Source organism: Stegodyphus dumicola, chromosome 2 (genome assembly GCF_044657685.1).
Source record: "Stegodyphus dumicola isolate Sdum_Otavi_A_Nest chromosome 2, ASM4465768v1".
NCBI classification, from domain to species: Eukaryota; Metazoa; Arthropoda; class Arachnida; order Araneae; family Eresidae; genus Stegodyphus; species Stegodyphus dumicola.
Window position 1 is genome coordinate 66,202,315 of NC_140769.1, and position 19,346 is coordinate 66,221,660.

General features: G+C 32.1%; 1 protein-coding gene across 3 annotated transcripts in view; it reads left to right on the plus strand.

Annotated features, from left to right (window-relative positions):
* The window catches only part of LOC118190665 (sushi, von Willebrand factor type A, EGF and pentraxin domain-containing protein 1-like), a 693,686-nt gene extending 680,555 nt beyond the window's left edge, over window positions 1–13,131 (plus strand). For 2 of the 3 annotated variants that reach the window (XM_085810734.1, XM_085810735.1), the window contains exons 18-19: window positions 3,721–3,894; window positions 5,740–13,130. In XM_085810734.1, the coding sequence (XP_085666860.1) occupies window positions 3,721–3,894; window positions 5,740–5,939 (374 nt within the window). In that variant the 3' untranslated portion in view covers window positions 5,940–13,130. Of the gene's footprint in view, window positions 1–3,720; window positions 3,895–5,739 lie in introns of all 3 variants that reach the window. The other variant, XM_085810736.1, reaches the window with a different exon arrangement.
* Window positions 13,132–19,346: the final 6,215 nt, after the last annotated feature.

The following is a 19,346-nucleotide window of genomic DNA, read 5'->3' on the forward strand; positions in this document are numbered from 1 at the left end:
TAATCGTTTTCTTTAAGTTTATTTTCCTAGGAAATAATATACAAAACTCTTTAATAGCTCTTCTGCGCTAAAATACGTATAGCAACACTTAACACTGAATGGAGAATTCTTAAGATATGTTGTTTTTTAAATTTTTTAATTTTATTGTTGAATTTTATGTGGCATGAGTGGGAACAAAATGAAGTTTAATAATAAAGTTTAAAAAAAAAGTTGTGCCAGCAAAAGTGATAGTTAAACTGCGAGGTCAACGAGAGCACAAAAAAGCTTCTGGTGCAACTTTAAAATCTAAATCCTTTCAGATTTTCTTTATTATTATTTCTTTTAATATTATTAACGCACCCACAAAATACTGCTTCATTCTTAGCTTTCAGCTCAATGGCTGTTTAACTGTACGAAATTAGTCTTTTAATCCTTTGTATAAGATAGCTGTCAATTATATTTAGTAAGCATTTAAAATACATTTACTTAAAATACTTATAAACATATTTCAATTCCAAACAGGCTAAATAAGACTAAAGTTTTCAAAATACATGTAAAGTCACGGCGACTGCCTATTAAATTTATATTTATTTTTTTAAGGAATAAAAATTTCAGGAATCCAAGATACAAAAATATGATGTTTTAAAACTGCTGCGCATTAAGAAGCACTCTTTAACGCTAGTATTGGTTCATGTGGATGTATCTTCTCTATGACAGGCTACTGAAAGCTATAATGATCAAAATTCCCCGTATCTCCACTGTTACAATACTTAATATCTTGCTGGTCATCCTTGTTAAATAAGTCTCGAATCATGCCCTGTCAGGAAAAAGATTAGATGTACTGTAGAGTCATTACATTATTTTGAAGTAGAAGTACATGAAACATGAGCAATGCCTTTGCCGGGACTCGAATCTGGAACTCTCGAATAAGATCCGATTGTGCTACCTTTACACCACGAAGGCATGTTAGAAGGACGGTAAAAATACGTTATACACTTCCCCTTTTAAAGGGTAACTAGAAATTAAAGGTGAGTAAGCCATCAATCGCCCTGCTGGTGATGAATTATTGCCCACCACCTTTTAATTCTAACGCCACTGTAGAGCCATTAGATTATTTCGAAGCAGAAGGTATGAAAAACGAGCACTGCCCTCGCAGGAACTCGAACGTGGACATCTAGAGTACACGGTGTTACCGTTACACCACGAAGGCATGCTGGAAGGAGGGTGAAAATACGTTATACCACGAGTGACAACGTTTATAATGACAACAATACAAATGTTGAGAATTAAGGGAGTCCATCAGCCAGCTGCGGAAGTGTTCGCTTCTTGACTCCATTCGTTCCAGATAATATCAAAAGTTCCAAGGTAGTTGTCGTTCATACAGATTGTTTAATGGAATTTTTTTTACTTGGTAAATATTTTACTTGGTAAGTGCTATTTAAACACATTTGCATTCATTACTGTTTTATAGGTACTAATTTTTTTATGCAACTTTCTTCCACGACCGTCGCTAAGAAAAAGTGTTGGTTGCAGATTCAAGGTACAACAACGAGAAACTTTCTTCCAGAAAGGAGGGAAGCCAACGCATGCAGTGTTTTGATTGCAACGAACAATCATTTATTGCGATTTAATGAAAGCAGCTGCAATAAAACATTGCATTTTTAACTTTGAAATAATATCTTCTTTAAAAAAGAAAAAACGTATCCATTCCTAAGCAAACTTAAAGTTTCCTTCGTTAGCAAACCTGTCAACAAAGGAAACTTTATATCTGCATAAAAAAGTAACTGGTCTTTATCCTCCCTCGCTCTCAAAAAAATAAATAAATAAATATTTTTTAATCAAATTGCTTCCTTTGAAATTTCTGAATTTTGGTATAATTGTTCTTTGTTTACCTTGCGCAACTTTTAGCGTAATTTTATGCAAAATGTTTTATTCCTGGAAGTATATCAATGAAACTTAACTTATAAAATAGTTCTATATCAGGAAAAGTGTTTAATGCTTTAAAAGTAAGAAGTTTTATAGTCTATCATTATGCCAAAAAGAGAGCCTAGATAATTCCTGAAAAATGTTAACACTTTGCTAATCATGGACTTAATTCAAAATTCAAATAAAATTCTTTTGAATCTCATCGAGAATTTCATCTTTTATATTTACAGAGGTTGTAAACATGCAACTAGAATTTCTATCTTAAATAACTTGATACATCGGATATTGTAAAAATAGAAATGTTTCCAGGTGCTGCAGCAACAGTTTCTTGAAATGGTATTTAAAGATGCATTTAAATGAAATATACGTGCCATTTTTCAAAATCAGTGAAGAACTTAAAAATTATTGAATTATTAAAAATCTTCTCCAATTTTAGATTGTTTTTCCTCCAGATTGCCCACCAGCGGCCGAGCGGTAAAGTCGCTGAACACTGGTAGTTCGGTCCGAGGTTCGAATCCCGCGAACGGGCTGGCTGCATGGGAGTTTTCGTGGTTTTCCCCATGTGTAACGTGTATACGAGCCAGTTTCCCTTAGAAAGTCCCCCACGAAGGCATTCCTCCCCTTAGGCAGATAGCCCTAGTATGCTTTGCCATAATTAAATACACCACACCACCTTTTCCTCCAGATTATTCTATGTATTATCTTTAAATATTTGTTATGTTTACTAAAGATGTGTTTCAAATCGTGAGAAGCTGGCTAAAAATCACTTAAATTCAAGCCTTCTGCAGAACATAATGAAAAATTAATTTCAGCTATGCAAAGCTGATTAAATTTTAAATTTAAAATATTTCGTTAAAAATTATAAATTGTGAGATTGTAAAAGTATTTAATGGAGAAGTTTCTGAAGAAGCAAGATTATCTTTTCATTATTTTTTAAACAAAACAAAGAATGTATATTTATGAAGCATAAAATTATGCAAAATTTCAATCTTGGCTTTTCTTAACTGGAAAATTCCACCAATTTCGAAAACATCAAGTAACTTTGATCCCTCTTCTTCGAGAAATAAAAGTAAAACGGCAAACAAAAACACAAGCTAAATTGGAACGAAAACAAAATATTGAATTAAAAAGCTATCATAGATAGGCACTGATTTTTAATTTTCTCACCTTCAAAATCGAAATAGTTTTATTCAAAATCCTAATTGCTTATTTTGCCCCTAATTTTAAATTTTATGCGGCGTACTTCCAATTATATAAACACAAATAGTTTATGATGGTTTTATCGTATGCTTATTTGAAAGGGTAACCATAAAAAGTGGTTAGAATAATGCATTTGAAGAATTCTGTGCAGTATTTCTAACTATTTTTACTAACCTGTTAGGCTCATTTAGAATGGTATTTATTTTCTTCCATTTTAAATGCTTAACAGTCATAGAAGTAACCGAAGCAGTTTTATTATTGAGCTATATCCTTCTAGTGATATGATTATACTTTATTTTATTAATGCCCTTTCTTGTAGGCACCTAATTAGTCCTAATTAGTTAATAAGGCACCTAATTAGTCCAAAACTGTTAGCAGTGTTTTTTTGTTCATAGCTTAGGTACAATCATACCTTTATGCAGAAGTCATTATTAGTGGTTATGGTTTGGTAGGTGAGTGGTAGTGTCCCTCTTTGTGCGAAATGGAAATTCTTGCTTCATATTCCAGTCAAAATCTAAATCTTTAAAGACATTTTTCTTTTGAAAGTCTATGTAATTCATATTCACTTATTATTTAATGTCTATCATGCAATGCAGTTTCTTCATCTCTTTTCAGCTGTGCACTGTAAACCTATACCTGAAGTAGGCGGCCTAATACTGAGCACGAGTGTTACGAAAATGAATGTGAAAGTAGTGTTCTCGTGTGAACCAGGCCGCAAGTTGAACGGCTTCGAACAAGCAACTTGTTTGCCTTCGGGACAGTGGTCTGCAAAGCCACCAGTTTGCCAAAGTAAGAAATCATTTTTATAAAGAAATTGTTTTATTCTTTTGCAGTCATTCACTAGAAAATTTTTAAGCTGGATATCAAATTGATCAAACAATTTAATAAAGCATATTAATTTTAAAAAGTAGAAAATGTACCTTATCAAAGGAAAACTGTTTAATCCGTTTCGTGTATATTTATTGAAAAGCGTCACATGACTAAATTTTTCGTAATGTAAAACGATCTGCTTTATTTGACACATTTTTTAATCTTGAAATATGGCTTAATCTTGACAAATCTTCAAGAGATATTTAGCCATATAACATTTTTAAATTTCACTACGAATGCACTTAAAACATAAAAATTAAATTGTGATTAAAAACAGAAACTTTAGCTAGATCTTTAGAGGTTCTATTTAAGCAGCTTTCTTTTCATAAAGCACAGAAAATTTTTAAAAAGAAGTCAATAGCTTCCAGTTTCAATGCACTAGTTTATTGAATAGATTGTAATGTCTTAAAGTCGTTTTCTAATGGATATTGAATAACTTATTGGCTCTTTTATACCTTAAACATGGTCATATCCTCAGTGCTAGATTCTTAGACACGTCAAATATTACGCGAAATGCTAGTCAAGCACTATAGTGAATGTGATATTCACGTTTGCCAACTATAAAATGCGTATGAAATATTTTAAAAATTATTTATCATATCAGAGTTTTTTTTTTTTTTTTTTTTTTTTTTTTTTTTTTTTTATTCTTGAGATACTTTTTTTTTATTTAAATTCGTTATTTCTCCATTTAAATTTGTAATTTATATTTTTCTCCAATTAATGTTTTATCCTATAACTTTCCAAAGAAATTTTGCGTCACGAATATTTGGGTTCAATAATCTTGTGTAACTTGATGTAATATTAAATTTAGTTTTGTGAGATTTTGTTGAGATAACTATTTATCATAAAACTGTACTCTTCTTTTGTAAGTTATTCATGATCTAAAATAATTTAAATGAACTCTTTACAAAACTTTGAAGCAATAAAAATGCATACTCCAGATTTTCTAAGTTATGAAAACTACTAAAACTTCTTTTTACAGATGCAGTATCTTTCCACGAAGTTAAAACCCGCGTTATTACACTTAGCCGCATTACTGACTAAATTTATAATCTTTTATCCTTTTCTAGAGTTTAAACTGTCCAGATTTAAAGTTTCCAGATTTAAAACTACTTTCTTTTTGCTCTGTGAATGCTGTATAAATAACTGGAGTGAACTTAACTTTATTTTTATTTCTCTACATTATAGAATGGAAATACTTTTAAAAACTCAGTATATATAATGTGTTGTCCTTCAGCCAGAATTTTCATATTCTGATTCAAGGAATAACATTCAAATAACTCATTTCATAAAAGGTGCGTATCTAGCACATTGTGAGGAAATACACATAAAAATGTTGAATCTAGTTATCTTACTACCAAATTTTGCAATTAAATTTAGTTTCCTGAACTATGATGGTTCAATAAAGGGGCACAATCCCTTTATGTCCCATATCTCCTTACACTAAACTGCAAATGGCGTTAACGCTTTAAAAGCCTTGGAAAATATTTATCAAATGTTCAGCTTTTCCAGATATCGATTCAGATTAAAGTTGCACCAATTACTCAGTATTAGAAAATGTTAGGACTTCATCCGTCTTTTAGCAAAGCCTTCGATTCAGTTGTTCTTCGATTGTACTATTTACATTTATTTTATAGTCATACCCTATCTGAATTCTGCTACATAAATTGTTATTATTTGCATCAAAGAATAATTGTACCACGCATACACCAATGCTTTTCCTGAACTTTTATGAAATAAAATCATTATTATGTTTCTTTACAGAAGTACCATTGTGTCCTTATCCTGGTACGAGCAAAGGCGCCACTATTTCGAATGTGAAGTTCTACTACGAAATTTCCGAAACCATTGTTTTTGGTTGCAAAGATGGCTATAAAATTCAAGGTCGAAATGTTCTGCAGTGCCTGGATGAGGGTAGATGGTCGGGTACAGTTCCAACCTGTCATCTGGTCAAAAAGGGTTAAAAGAGATGTCATATTGTCAGTGTGTAAAGAACACTTCGTAAGCCTTTTGTCTGTGAACTGATGAGAATAGACAGAGTGATAAAACACAGATCACTTTTATAAAGCAAATGAGACCAAGAATTTGAGATCTCGAAAGCAGCCCCAAGAAAATCTGCTTAAAATGTCAAGTGGCGTTTTAAATGAATATTTAATTTTGAATGTTTTAAGTTTTAACATATCTAAGAAGCTGTATTTTAATTATATCGGAAATAGTAAAGCAATACCTTAATTTATTTCATGTCTTCTACGCATTAAATAATGTGCTTGGGACAGTATAAATATAGCAGTTTTCTAAGAGTTATGTTCTTAGCATTTTTCTTTTCTGTGGTATAAAATGGAAAACATTTTTATCGTTTTTTACACCTTGAATAAAAACGGATAATTTACTAACGAAAAACGCATACATACATAATTTATCAGTATTGTATAATTAAATAAAAGGGTAGATGATAGGATCATGCGAACTCTCGTTATAAAACCAAAATTAATAGTAATAGTAATACGTATTTGCCAAAAATTTAACTTCACAAAAAGCTTTTAGCATGTATTTACCAAAGAAAACTAGCTGTTAAACTACGAGCATAAAGCAGAAGCGTGTAACTGGACAAGCAAAATATACATAGTGTAACCATAAAATCGAACACTTAGTGACAGAAGGAGAATTGTTGAAACAGTTTTGCTGAGTATAGTTCATTTAAATCTCTGTGAGATACTGCATAAAACTGAAACTTTGGCTTTTTTTCCGTGTTCATGATCACTGTTTGTCGCCATTGTGACGTGTATATGATAAGTAGGACACTGGAAATGGAAATTTTTAATTGGAAGACATGTAAATGGAAATTTTTATTGGAAATGGAAATTTTTATTGGAAGACATGCAGTTGGTTACATCACCCTTGGTCATACAGAAAAGGAGATCGCGTTGGAGGAGTCCAGCTCTACATAATTAAGAGTAACATTATCCACAAAATTTTGCACAGTGTCCATGAAGAACTAACTTTATTTTTTTTCAGTACTACAGAAATATGTATCGATAAATAGAGGAATTTATGGCCCTTCCTTTCAGAATCAACTCCTTCCTAGGACAGCTGCCATTCTTTGACCAAAAAATTACTGAGATTTCTCTTAACGAAGCTAGGTTTATGATGGTAGTGAATTGCTAATTTTGAATTTAAAGCAGTTTTATTATATACTTGGTCCACAAGCCTCGTTAACTAGAAAACAATGTTCCCTAATTGTAGATCTTGTATTATGTAAATTACATTTTCATGCAAATCCTTTTATTTCACTTACATCGGAACGTGTTATTCTTATTCCACTTATGGAATATATGTTGCCACTACAGTTTGCATGTTTGATACTAAGTCCTATTAGCAGTGATTCATCTACACTGCTTCTGATTTTACAAGAAATGCGGTTTGATAAAACGTATTCTCTCGATTTTATCTCATTTACTTCATAAATGTAAATCAGTCTTTCCTAAAGATACAAATAATTCTGCATGCTTGTTTTTGGAGCCAATTGTAAAACGTGTTTAGTTAAGGCATTACTTAAATTTAATACAGGCGCATCATCTAGTAGATGAAGTACTTCATCTTAAATAGCATGTTTGATGCATAGTAATTAAAACCTGTGGTGATGACATTGCGGATTTAAATTAAAGCATTATATCTTAGTTTAAGTATCCTACTCTATGCTGCTCTTTTTTGCTCGATCATGAATAAAAATTAAATTCCTGCTTACAGATGTAAGACATTCATGGATGTTGTGCAGAAAGCTGTTGTGAAGTGTAAGAACAATGGATACAGCAGATTGTTGAAACAGTGCTCAATGGTGTTATTCGGACGCACATCCAACACAGTGAATAATGACAGACAATCTATATTAGTTTCATTTAGTACTAGGTATTCAATAAACAGGCAGAATGCCTTAATTCTTCCACATAATGCTAAAAAAACTATTTGAATATTTTACTCTTCTGTCAGCTAGATACTGATGTGGACTGTTCAGAATGCATTGTTTTAAAGAATAACTCCAAAGCATTTCATTTCCTTAATTATATGTACGTTAGGTGAACTAAATTTGAAGATGATATGAGCTTCATTTTGTTTAGATTTGTCCATGATTATAGCTTAAGTTTCGTTTTACACTAGAAGGTCGTTTACGGTCTGCTGATAATTGGTAGACCGGAATAACTTCGAATAAAGCTTGTAGCAATCTCGAGAGCAAATCAACTCTCGCAAATTCGAAAAACTCTGAATTCTTGAACCCAGCACACAGGAGTTCTTTTGCGCTTAGAGAATTCGACTCGCATTAAATAAATAGACCCGAGATCGAATCCCAGGGTCATTAATTCAAGGCATGCGAAACTCGTGCACTGCAGCACTTTTCACTGCTGCTAATAGATGGCGACACGAGTAAGCAGTTACATATCTGAAGGCCCCGAGATCCACGTGATCGCTACAAGCTTTATAAATGCAGTAATGACCACGATTGCATAGCCTTTGAACAGCGTTTTTCCAATAACAATGATCAATGTTATGTTCCTGAACTTTTATATAATAACGCAGCTAACATTCAGTTTTACAGAAAAATTTTAGCAAGGATTGAAAGGCAATGATTTTTTTAAATTCATGTTAAGTTGCATTTATGTTTCCATAATATTGGCATTCGGTTGTTACGAAAAAAATTTTATCGAATTATGGGTTTGTGCATAGTGTTTAATATAAATAATGTGAATGTACCTCTAAGGATTTGAAGCTATAAAAGTTACACTACATCGAATTGATAGCTGATAGCAAGCGAAAACGCCAGTTCTTGACCTTGTAGTCAACAGGTAAACAGATTACGAATACGGATTGCTGAGTTCAAAGAAGTAAATTTCAATGAAATCTATAAATTTACCAGAGCAAGTCTAACGATATCATAGGCCACACTATAGGAAACATTTTGATTACTCCACCTTTATCTATGGCTTCACCATTACTCCACCTTTACCTATGGCCGTAATAAAACACTTGTCGAATTAAAAGGATGAAAACTTTTGATAATTGTGTTTAGAAAGTTCCTGACGCACAAGTTTGTTTAATCGCCTTCTTTACTGCAGTAATATACATCCTGTGACTGAAACTGTGGTTCCTTTCCATGACATATGTCTGATATGGTCATAAACCAGAACAGTTACACATCAAGTATGAAAAATTGCAATTGGTGTAAACATATAAGAGGTCGCAGCAAAGGTAGATCGACTTAAAATGTTTCAAAATCTTTATATTATTAAACGAATATAATAAACTAGTGAGTAAGGAACGATATACAACTGCATTATTAACAGTAAATACCCATATTATATCATATCAGGTATTTTGAACTTAAAGCATATCAAACATTGTCATGTATTTTAGAACGAAGGTAACTGAAACAAAACATTGTAATCCTGAGCCTTAAGGTAGGGATCAACTGCTTGTGTTTGTAATGTTCAACAAAGAAAGTTCTGAAATCACTCACTTCTATGTGAAAATTATAGATTTATGATAAATTTGCTTTAATATTTCGAGTAGTTATATAACTGATGTAAGGATTACAATAGCTTACTTCGAAATATTGTCTTTCATAAAAGATAACTTTGTTAATAATAAAATAAACTGTTCTTTCAACATTTGTGTATCAGATTGATAATTTTTAATATTTCAGTTTCTCTTCCAGTGATAATGGCCATTTACTAGTTTCTAAAGCGTAGTATGCAAGATAATTAATTATTATTACCATAAATATTCGAAATCCGTTATTATGTGCAATAAGTAGCAAAATAAAGTTTTTATGAACTTTCGTAAGCTGAAATTCTTATTTGTAAAACCTAGAAAATACTTATGTTCTTTGTAAATTGCTGAATCCCAAGCTTACCTCATGCGGCATTTTGAACTGTTTTAAATCTTATGTTTTATATTCACATAAGTTGAGTAAACATTATTTTTTATATATAAACACTGAAAAATAGACGAATTCATATTTTCTGTAGGCAATTTTTTAAAGATATTGACTTTTTCTAAATTATAAATAGGAATGCGAAATTACTAATAGCCACCCTTTCCACACTAAATTTCACTCATTCAGACATTAGCATTCTAACAGTTTTCGAGTTCATGGTTTTACGCACAAAAGTCACGTTTGGTTTTATATATAAAATTTATAATGAAACAGAAATATTAATGCTCATGTAAGCACAGACATTTTTCTGGAAACCTTTCCTGAGATGGAGTTATTTTTTGGAACTATGGAGAATAAAATACATCAAAAGATGTTAGCTTGAGATAACAATTTTTGACTTTACGAAATCTCACTTTGCTCTAACTGTTCACTAGCAGCCATTTTGGTTTTCTGATAATTTAATATTGAGCCATTATTTTATAATTAATAACTAGAAGAAATCTTGAAATTATTAAAACAGAACAAAAATAAAAAAACAAATAGTATGACACGTTTATGTTTTATTCAAACTTATGTAAAATTTAACTGTGGATTTTGCTCGGCTTCAATATAATAAGTCTTATTACGTCTCATCAGAATAAGATTTATTTAAATCACTGAGAAATCAATAAATTCCCTGTACGTTTTTCATAAAAAAGAATATTTTATAATGAGATGAATTTCAGTCAAGCTCTATATACGAGAAAAATATCTAAATACATTTACTACTCCGAGATGGATTACTTTTCCTTAAAATTGCATTTCATCTATGTGGTTTTTCTGAGATAAACAATAAAACAAATAGGGCATAATTTGTTCAAATTTGAAAATTTCTTAAACTAATAAACTCCGTGTGTTTCTACTTCCTTGTACGAAGTAAAAAGGAAGTATTGTAATCGCGAAAAGTTTCAGGCAGCATATTTCAACGAAAATATCCCATTTTGACCTCTTTCAAATGAAATTTAACGATGTATTTCCGTTATATATGTACGTAAGGACAGAATAAAACACTCTTTTCCTCCAAAAAAAATTATAAAACTGCTTTAAAATGAATTCTGAAGAGAATTTTTCGTGGCGTCTGTACGAACGTATGTACGTACGTATCTCGCATAACTCAAAAATGAGTAGCCTCAGAACGTTAAAATTTTGTATATAGGACTGCTATAACATGTAGATGTGCACCTCGTTTTTGGTTGCAATCGGCCGCACCAAACGTATATAAATATATTTATATATATATCCACTCTGTTACCCGGCTCAGTGATCTCAGTTTCTTTACTCTTATATGTTTGTAAATTGTACATTTTTTGCTTTAAAAATGATTGAATTATGTTGTTCTTATCTTCCGGTTAAGGTTTTTATGCCTTTAGTAAATCTGTATGCAATATTTTTAGAATTATCAACAATTTTAAAATTGTTTAAGTGCCGCTAAGCCTAATAATGTTTTAGATGGCGGCCATTGCTCTTGTTTACATTTGAAACAGCAGGATAGCGGATTTGTTGCCAATCTAGAGAAACTTAGCTTCGCAACAACAAAGATAACGCCTTCATTTATTATTTAAATCATGCTTAATCCTTTCTGGATTTTTTCGAGGAAATAAGTGTTTGAGATTTACTTCGTAATTTTTAATACAGATATTTTGAGTTTTATGTATTTTTGCCTTGTCGCGAAGTGAAAACTGAATTAATTGAATGAGAAATACTCAATCGTCTGGGAAAATCTGTTTCTTTTTTGTTTTGTTTGCTTAATTTCTTTTATACATCGTTCTAGATTTATTATAGTATTTGAATAGAACATGTGGCAACGATTAGATAATTCTTTAAATGATATAAATTTTGTGCATTCGAGTTATATATTATGAACGAAATATAATAGTGTTAAGTGAACCTAGCGCCAGAGTGTTGCTATGGTAAACAAAGTGAATTTTAAAGAATGCATTTATTCTATTGTGGTTTATGCGGTGTCGGCGAAGTAGGTTTAATTCAATCTAATAAATAAGTTTAAATGAAATGCAAGAAAAATGCGTATAATATTCAGTACAAGGAACAGGAATATTCAGTACAAGTATGTGGTGTACACATCAGATTTTTTAAGTATAAAATAAGTTTCCTTAAATGTAGTTTAAACATATAGCACGTAAGCTTTTGTAACTGCGTTCGAGCATTTAACTAGACATAATTTTTTAATTTAGTCATTAATTTTACTATATTATATATTTAAATATTTCTGTCGGTTTCAATTTTCATGAATTGGCTTTAGTATTTTATTATGGATTATTCAGTATGTCCAAAAATAATGTTCACGTTCTATTACTACAAAACACATAGACAAAGCTGATATGATTTCAGTAGAAGGCGTAACAGAAATAGCTTAAATCATATGTCTCATGTCATCCAATGTCTATGGTGCTTGGGCATACACAATGAAAGTCCGAAACGCTGTTTCCACATTTCATCCAATTTTCCATTCTTGCTGTTGCGTAATCATTTCTTCAAATAACACATAGTTCCTTCCTCCTTAATCTTCTCACGTAATCTGGTAACAGTTACACGTGACTGAGAAGTATCAAAATCAGTCCTCCATCGTCTTAGCATTTCGCACGCACTCTAAGTTTTCTAATCACATTTTAAAACTTGTGTTGCTTGAAAAGAAATATATCCTTACCTCTACAATTTAGGTGTATTCTGATGTCTATGTTCTGTGAAGGGCTTTGATGGAATTAAACACAACGGAATGACTACATGCGATCAACATTAGGACACTGCAGTTTCAGATACAAAACATACATTTTGTAACGGTAATAAATAATGATTATCAATGTTCAAAAATTTAATATTTTCATTTTTTAATGTTGATAAACATTTTTTATTGCATTAACCTTCAAAAAGTATTCCTATTGTTTTGGAACTCTCTGCATGTTTGCATTATCTCAACATTAGAAAATTATACGTATTTGAAATATTCTATAGGAAACTAAGCTTTTTACAAAGTTACTATTAGTGATTACAGAAACAAAACTTCTTATAAAATTTAGCAACTTATTTCTGAATGACAAATTTGAATTATTTTTATATTTGTGCAAAACGTTTTATGTATGATCTGATTTAGATATAAAATATTATGTATAGATCTCTGATCAAATTTCATGTACAGTAATAGTGCTTCAAATGCAAGCAATAAATATGTAAAAAAATACATCATTTCTTTAACTCTTTGGAATAAACATATAACGTCTGGTTCTTTTTGCATTCATCCAAAATGCCCAGACTCTTGGTAGATGTCTGGCGAGCCATCGCTACATAACAACTAAAACTTAAGAATGGTGTAAAAGTACCATTATTTAAAATTAAATAATAACAGAAGGCATACCTTGTACTTACAACTCAGCCAACCACGTATGGCGAGATAACTTACGAGCAACAGTAAATTCAAAAGTAAAACTTAAATTCAAATAACACAGTACCCAAAGGCTACGTAGTTCAGTTAATGTAAAGTTGGCTTGAAACTTAAACGGCGTGGATATGGACTTAAGCAATTTCAATCCAAGGCTGAAGACCGCAAATCCCATCTGATCTAGCAACCTAGTAACGTGATGCAGAACACGCTCTCTCTTACAATGCAAAAACCTCACTTTAAATACACGCGAACTAATTTGCATTCTGGCGGGAAAACGGTAAGTAGAAGTAGTTGTAAAGATCTAAAACATAAAATAACTGGTTAATTAAAGTAACCTTGCAAACTGATCCCATTGATATGAAATAATATGCGGTTGAACACTACTTTGAGAGACTAAAAGTTCGGCTGGTTAATTCCGGAAGTTTGCTATATCCGAAGAAAGAAAAGATTGTTTTTCCAAATAGTGCAAAAATCAATTGATGAATCACAAAAGGCAAGCTAATTAACGTTATCGCATTTCTTAAAAGAAGTGAATAATGACTCTTATTAAAAAAATCATGTCAAGGCTAAATTTCGTTTTTGCTGTCTTACAGTTTCATGATATGTCAGTTTTTTTATGCAATAATTTACATAAAAACCATACATGCATCATCTATTTAGCGTAAACTTACTGATTTAGATTCGTCTTTCCAATTACACATCTCCGTTTAATGCATGCACTTATAATTAGTATTTGTCTAAATAATGAAAAGTTGCGGTTTCTTTGAAATGGTGAACCATTTCAGCAGTGCTTCTTCAACATAGTGATGCTCGGCTTTTTTAAACATTTCCTCATATCCAATTTTTTCCGTGAGTAGAAATAACTGAGTCTTGATTTTACCACATGGATTTGGATAAGCTGCATTCCCGGTAGATATACACTTTTCTGCATTCAATCTGTATTTTTGGAATAAAACTCATTTTAAGTTCATTACCGAACATTATATTACTTGTTGTAGAGATGAATTTTTGGCACCCAATATTTCCTCAATGCAGAGTTAGGTAAAGGAATGTATTGTTACGAAATGTACAGGCGCGGTAAGATGGCTTCCCCGCAAAGCAGTTTTAGGGTTGCCATAAAATGGCAAGGGAAGGCAGTGTTGCCACATTTGGCGATAAATTGCCCATTTGGCGACAAAAGTGACGATATGCCATGGGCTGTTGGAGAACCTTCTGGAACGAATTCTTACCGGTTTAGCCCAGAATGTTCTCGAACGCAAGCCGAAAGCTATATAAACCTTGATGGTCCGTAGTCAGTCAGTATCTAAAGTGTATATCTCTCATTGAGTGTGTATCTCGTCTAGCGAGTCAGTCCCTGCGGAGTAGATCGAGTTGACAGCAGGCCAGCGAGTGCCGAGTGGGTCGTCGAGTGCACCGCAAGAGTCTCGTAGTATATCGCGGTTAGTGCAACGTCGAGAGAGCGTGTTGAGCTCCGTGAACGACTGAATTGAAGAGTCGGGAGCTGTGCTTGTGTGTCGTCGAGTGCATCGCGAGTTGTAGCGTGGAGAGTCTCGAGAATACGTGAAGTTCCGAGAACGACCGAACAGAGTCGGGAGCTTTGCAGTGAAGCTGTCTCCACCGTGATAACCTGAAGGCTGTGTCGCTGATCGTGTCAGCGTGTTTATAGTAGTTCATCGACGATTGCAAAACGTGTTATTGGAGCTGTCCTGATTAATATTGGCTAAATTAAGTGTGTTTCGATACTTCATCAAGTGTCATCGTTATTCACTCCAAATCTACACGAACCTCTTACGAACGTGAAGGAAGAAAATAACGTAACAACTGGTGTCAGAAGAAAGAAAAACGTAACAGTATGAAGCTTTGCCCTTCTCGAAAATATGGTAGCTGCAAATAATTTCATTATTAATTTGTCCAATATAATGTTCATGAGCATATAATGAGCATTCATTCATTTCGCCCAAGGTATGCTTTTTGTGTATCCAGGTTCTCCAAGAACTAGGTGTTATACCTGGTTCGCAGAGCTTTTGTTTAGAACATAGAGAAAGATGTGAGTGAACGACCTACAAATGGTTTTCCGCTATTCTAATATGGATAATTTTAAGGGTTAGTAACTTTCCAATCAAAACTAATCAAAATTCTGGACAAAATTATGAAAATTAGAAAAAAGAGTGTTTTAGTCAAAGATATCCGTTAGCTCTTTGAGGGGGCAGGAAAAGAAAATTAATTTTTTCAGCAAAACTCTAGTTTTATTTACTATATGAAGTGTTTCAATGAAATTATTTGTTACAATTACACATATTTTGTCCAAGACGCGTGAAAAAAATGACCACTTCTGATGGTTAGTGTTAGTGACCACCGTCCACAGAACACATCCCTATAAATCAGTCTCTATAGTACTCATGGAAACAGTTTTCGTTTTCAAGCAGAGTTCAACTTTGCATGTGCTACATTCCCACACTGTTCATATAGGCTTTTTCTTGGTGTTGCAGAGTGCACATCGTCGTGATGTTGTCTTCAATGGCTGATGCTTATTTTCTTAAAGACGAACTGTTGCATCAACTATTTCTTATGTTTCTTGATTTACTTATGTTTCTTGATTGCCATTTAGTGAGCTACAAGGGAACTTCTGAAACGGTCAGTCTTGAAAACCACTCACACGAGTGATTAAGGCGTTCAATGGAAAAATTGGTTACTGTAGGAAACCATGGCTTATGTTTCTTTATTTGCTTGTGTTTCTTGATTGCCATCTGATGAGCTACAAGAGAACTTCACAAACAGTCAGTCAGTCTTGAAAATCACTCACACGAGTGAGTAAGACGTTCATTAGAAAAGATAGTTATTGCAGGTAACCACCGCCCTTCAAAGAGTTATGTCCTCTATATCCGATTTGGTATATTTGGAAATTCGTTATAGCTGTATAAAATAATATTAACTCTAAAGGTAACTGGATGGGACTCAAAAGTTCGTTGGATCCGAGACAAGTTTCGCTATGGCGGGGTTTGACTGTATTTATGTAGAAGTATTCATATCTGCATTCTTTATCCCTTTCGCGCCGACTATCATGCAGACCTGCCAGCATGAAGCTCGCTTACTGGTTTATAGAGAGTTTTCTCGTTCACCCCCTGCGGTCACGCATTCGTATTAGAGTTTTGGAACGTTTTTGAAACTATTTTTGGTACTGGATGGCGTTGTGGAAAAAGGAAGTTGGAGCATATACTTTCGAAAGGCTGTTTAAATGCGCATGTGGTATTTAATGAAAGTTATGGAAGTTTGTTTTTTGGCTACAGCGTCAGCTGTTTCTGTAATTACGCTCGTGGTATCTATTGATAAATACCATAGGTGATTTGTTTTCTCCCATAGAGCATCTGGTTTGTAGTCCAGTTTCTAATCGAGAGTTATACCTTGTGTAAGTGAATGTTTCTATTTTGAGCCTTACAGTGTCGAAGCGTCGAAAATCTTTAACAAATTATGTGAATCTAAATCAGGTTATATCTGTAACTTTATCTTTTTTACGGGAAAAGAAACAGCGTTGAAAGAAACTTCAGTATCATGTGGGAGGAAAGTAGTTAAATCTGTAGTTGAAGAACTTTCTTGTCAAGGGTGCCATTTATATATTGATCATTTTTCCATGTCTTCACAATTGGCGGATGAAATCCGTGAATTTAGAACAAACACTTGCGAGACTGTAAGGTAAGTAATGACTGAAATTTTCTCGCTACCCAAAACAAAAATTAATAAGATCTTGGTTTTGAAGAAAAAATTCTAAATTTAAGTGCTTTTAAAGACTGACAGAATTACTCTGTTCAAGTGAATGTTCTAAGAACGTATGATGGTGATGCTTTGTTCGTTCATATTCCCGCAAAAATCCTCCAAAAAAGAAATTGAGCTATTATGAATGCAAAAACTGTAATACAGGACTATGTGCAGATCCCTAGTTATCGCACTAAAAACTAATTTATCGCACTAAAAACTAATTTATCGCACTAAAAATGAATTTTAAGTAAAATGATTTTTGTCAGCTGCAGAAAGCCAAAATCACTAACCGGGAAGTAAATGAAAAATTAATGGGCAAAATAAAAATATTTAAACTACAAAAAAAAACCTAACTATATGAAGTATGTAAATAAAAAAATATATAAAGCCCATACTCTATAGAACATTATTAAATAAAGTGTTCATCTTTCTGTAGTCTCGTGGATTTAAGCTTAGTAGCGTAAAACCGTCCGGCCTTGGATAGACGTTGTCTGGAGAAACCGCAGGCACCAGCGATAAATGCGCGTTTGCGCCTTTCTTCGGAAATGGCTAGAAGAATTTTTGACTTCTGTGACCTTCAAATCAAAGACGATCTAAGGGAGGTGGGGAAATCTGGCTACAGTACAATGCTTAATGTACACTGCTCAAAAAAAAAAAGGGGACAGTGCTATATCTCCCGTTCTACTGGGCCGATTGACAAAATTCAAACTACGTTTTTCATGTCTCGAAAGCGCGACTTAGGATATATATTAGATTTATATATAGTACTATTCTAACATAGGTATTTTGACACAAAATCGGACTTTTCCTGAAATAACATACCAATTTTTTTACATATTTCGATTCTACGACTCAAATTATGCCAGAATACCAAGTTTTGTAAAAATCGTACGAATAGTTTTTAAAATATTAGCTCTCAAAATTTTAGCTCCTCAATGTTAATTGAATTTGGCAAATATTTATTAATATCTCTTTTTTTATCAAACTTTTTTGATTTTTTCTCTCATATTTCGAAATTTTGGTTCATTCCAAATAAAATTTACCCATTATTTGCGTTTTATTTTTTAAATTTTTATTTTTAAATAATTTCTATAGATTTTTCGAAAAACATTTTGAATTATAACCTATAAAATTTTTACCATCATCTTAAAGTAGGTGTAGTTTTAAGCATATCTGCAAAAAATTAGACTTTTTTACTCAAAATTTTCTAAGATATACACGAATTTACATAATTTCGCGTTTTGAAATTTGGCACCTTTTTTTTGAGCGATAATAACGCCAAATGTGGTCTATGGATTTTTGTTACACTGAATTGCCACAGCTATTTTTAACCTTAGACTTCAAGTAAAATTTTACGGAGAATTAATTATATGACATTTTTTCCCTCAATGATGCGTAATAAATATTTATTAATACTATATGAAAGGCTATTTTTTTAAATTATAGATGATATTATTCAAATTTTTAACTATTTTTTTTAAATTTCTCTCGTATCTTTTCTTTTTTTAAAAAATTTAAGAGTAAGTTTTTGTAAGAGTAAATTTTTACCTTCGGCGTTTTATCGTCTGCTACTTTACTTCGTTTAAATCGAATTGTCTAAAACTGAGAATTTTCGTTTGATATTTACTTGAATTTTATGACATTAACTGCATAATTTATTTCTAAACAAACTGTTGCTTTTGAATTGGCTGAAAGGGCGGCTGATACTATTATCCATATTTTTAAAGCACAATATATTTTTATAGAAACATAATATTTAGAATAATCATTTTTTATAAAAGTCAAATTATGATATAAACATACAGCCCTCTAGAGACTGAATTAATGGAAGTTCAATGGTTATGTAGAAATGATCTGCAGCTACTTAATGGCTGGATAAGTCAGCAGATTCTGTGGACAAGTAAGAATAATTATATAAACGACACCAACATTCTGGATTCAATAAACAACGAGAATACGATGTTTACTAAATGAATTTAAGAAGTTTTAAAACATAAAAAATCAACTCATTTTTTTCCTAAAATGTATTTTTGTGCGTAGCGTATTTTCATTATATCCTTAAAATTCTAATTTAGAATGTAATTGTCAAGAACTGAATCCTAATCATCAATAATATAATAAGTAATTATTACTCTTATTAATAAATCCTTGTTATAAAGTAATTGCAAATATTTCAAAAAACTTTCTGTTTGAATGCAAACATTTTTCTATGCAAATATTTTTAATTTTATATTAATCAAGATTGCACACCAT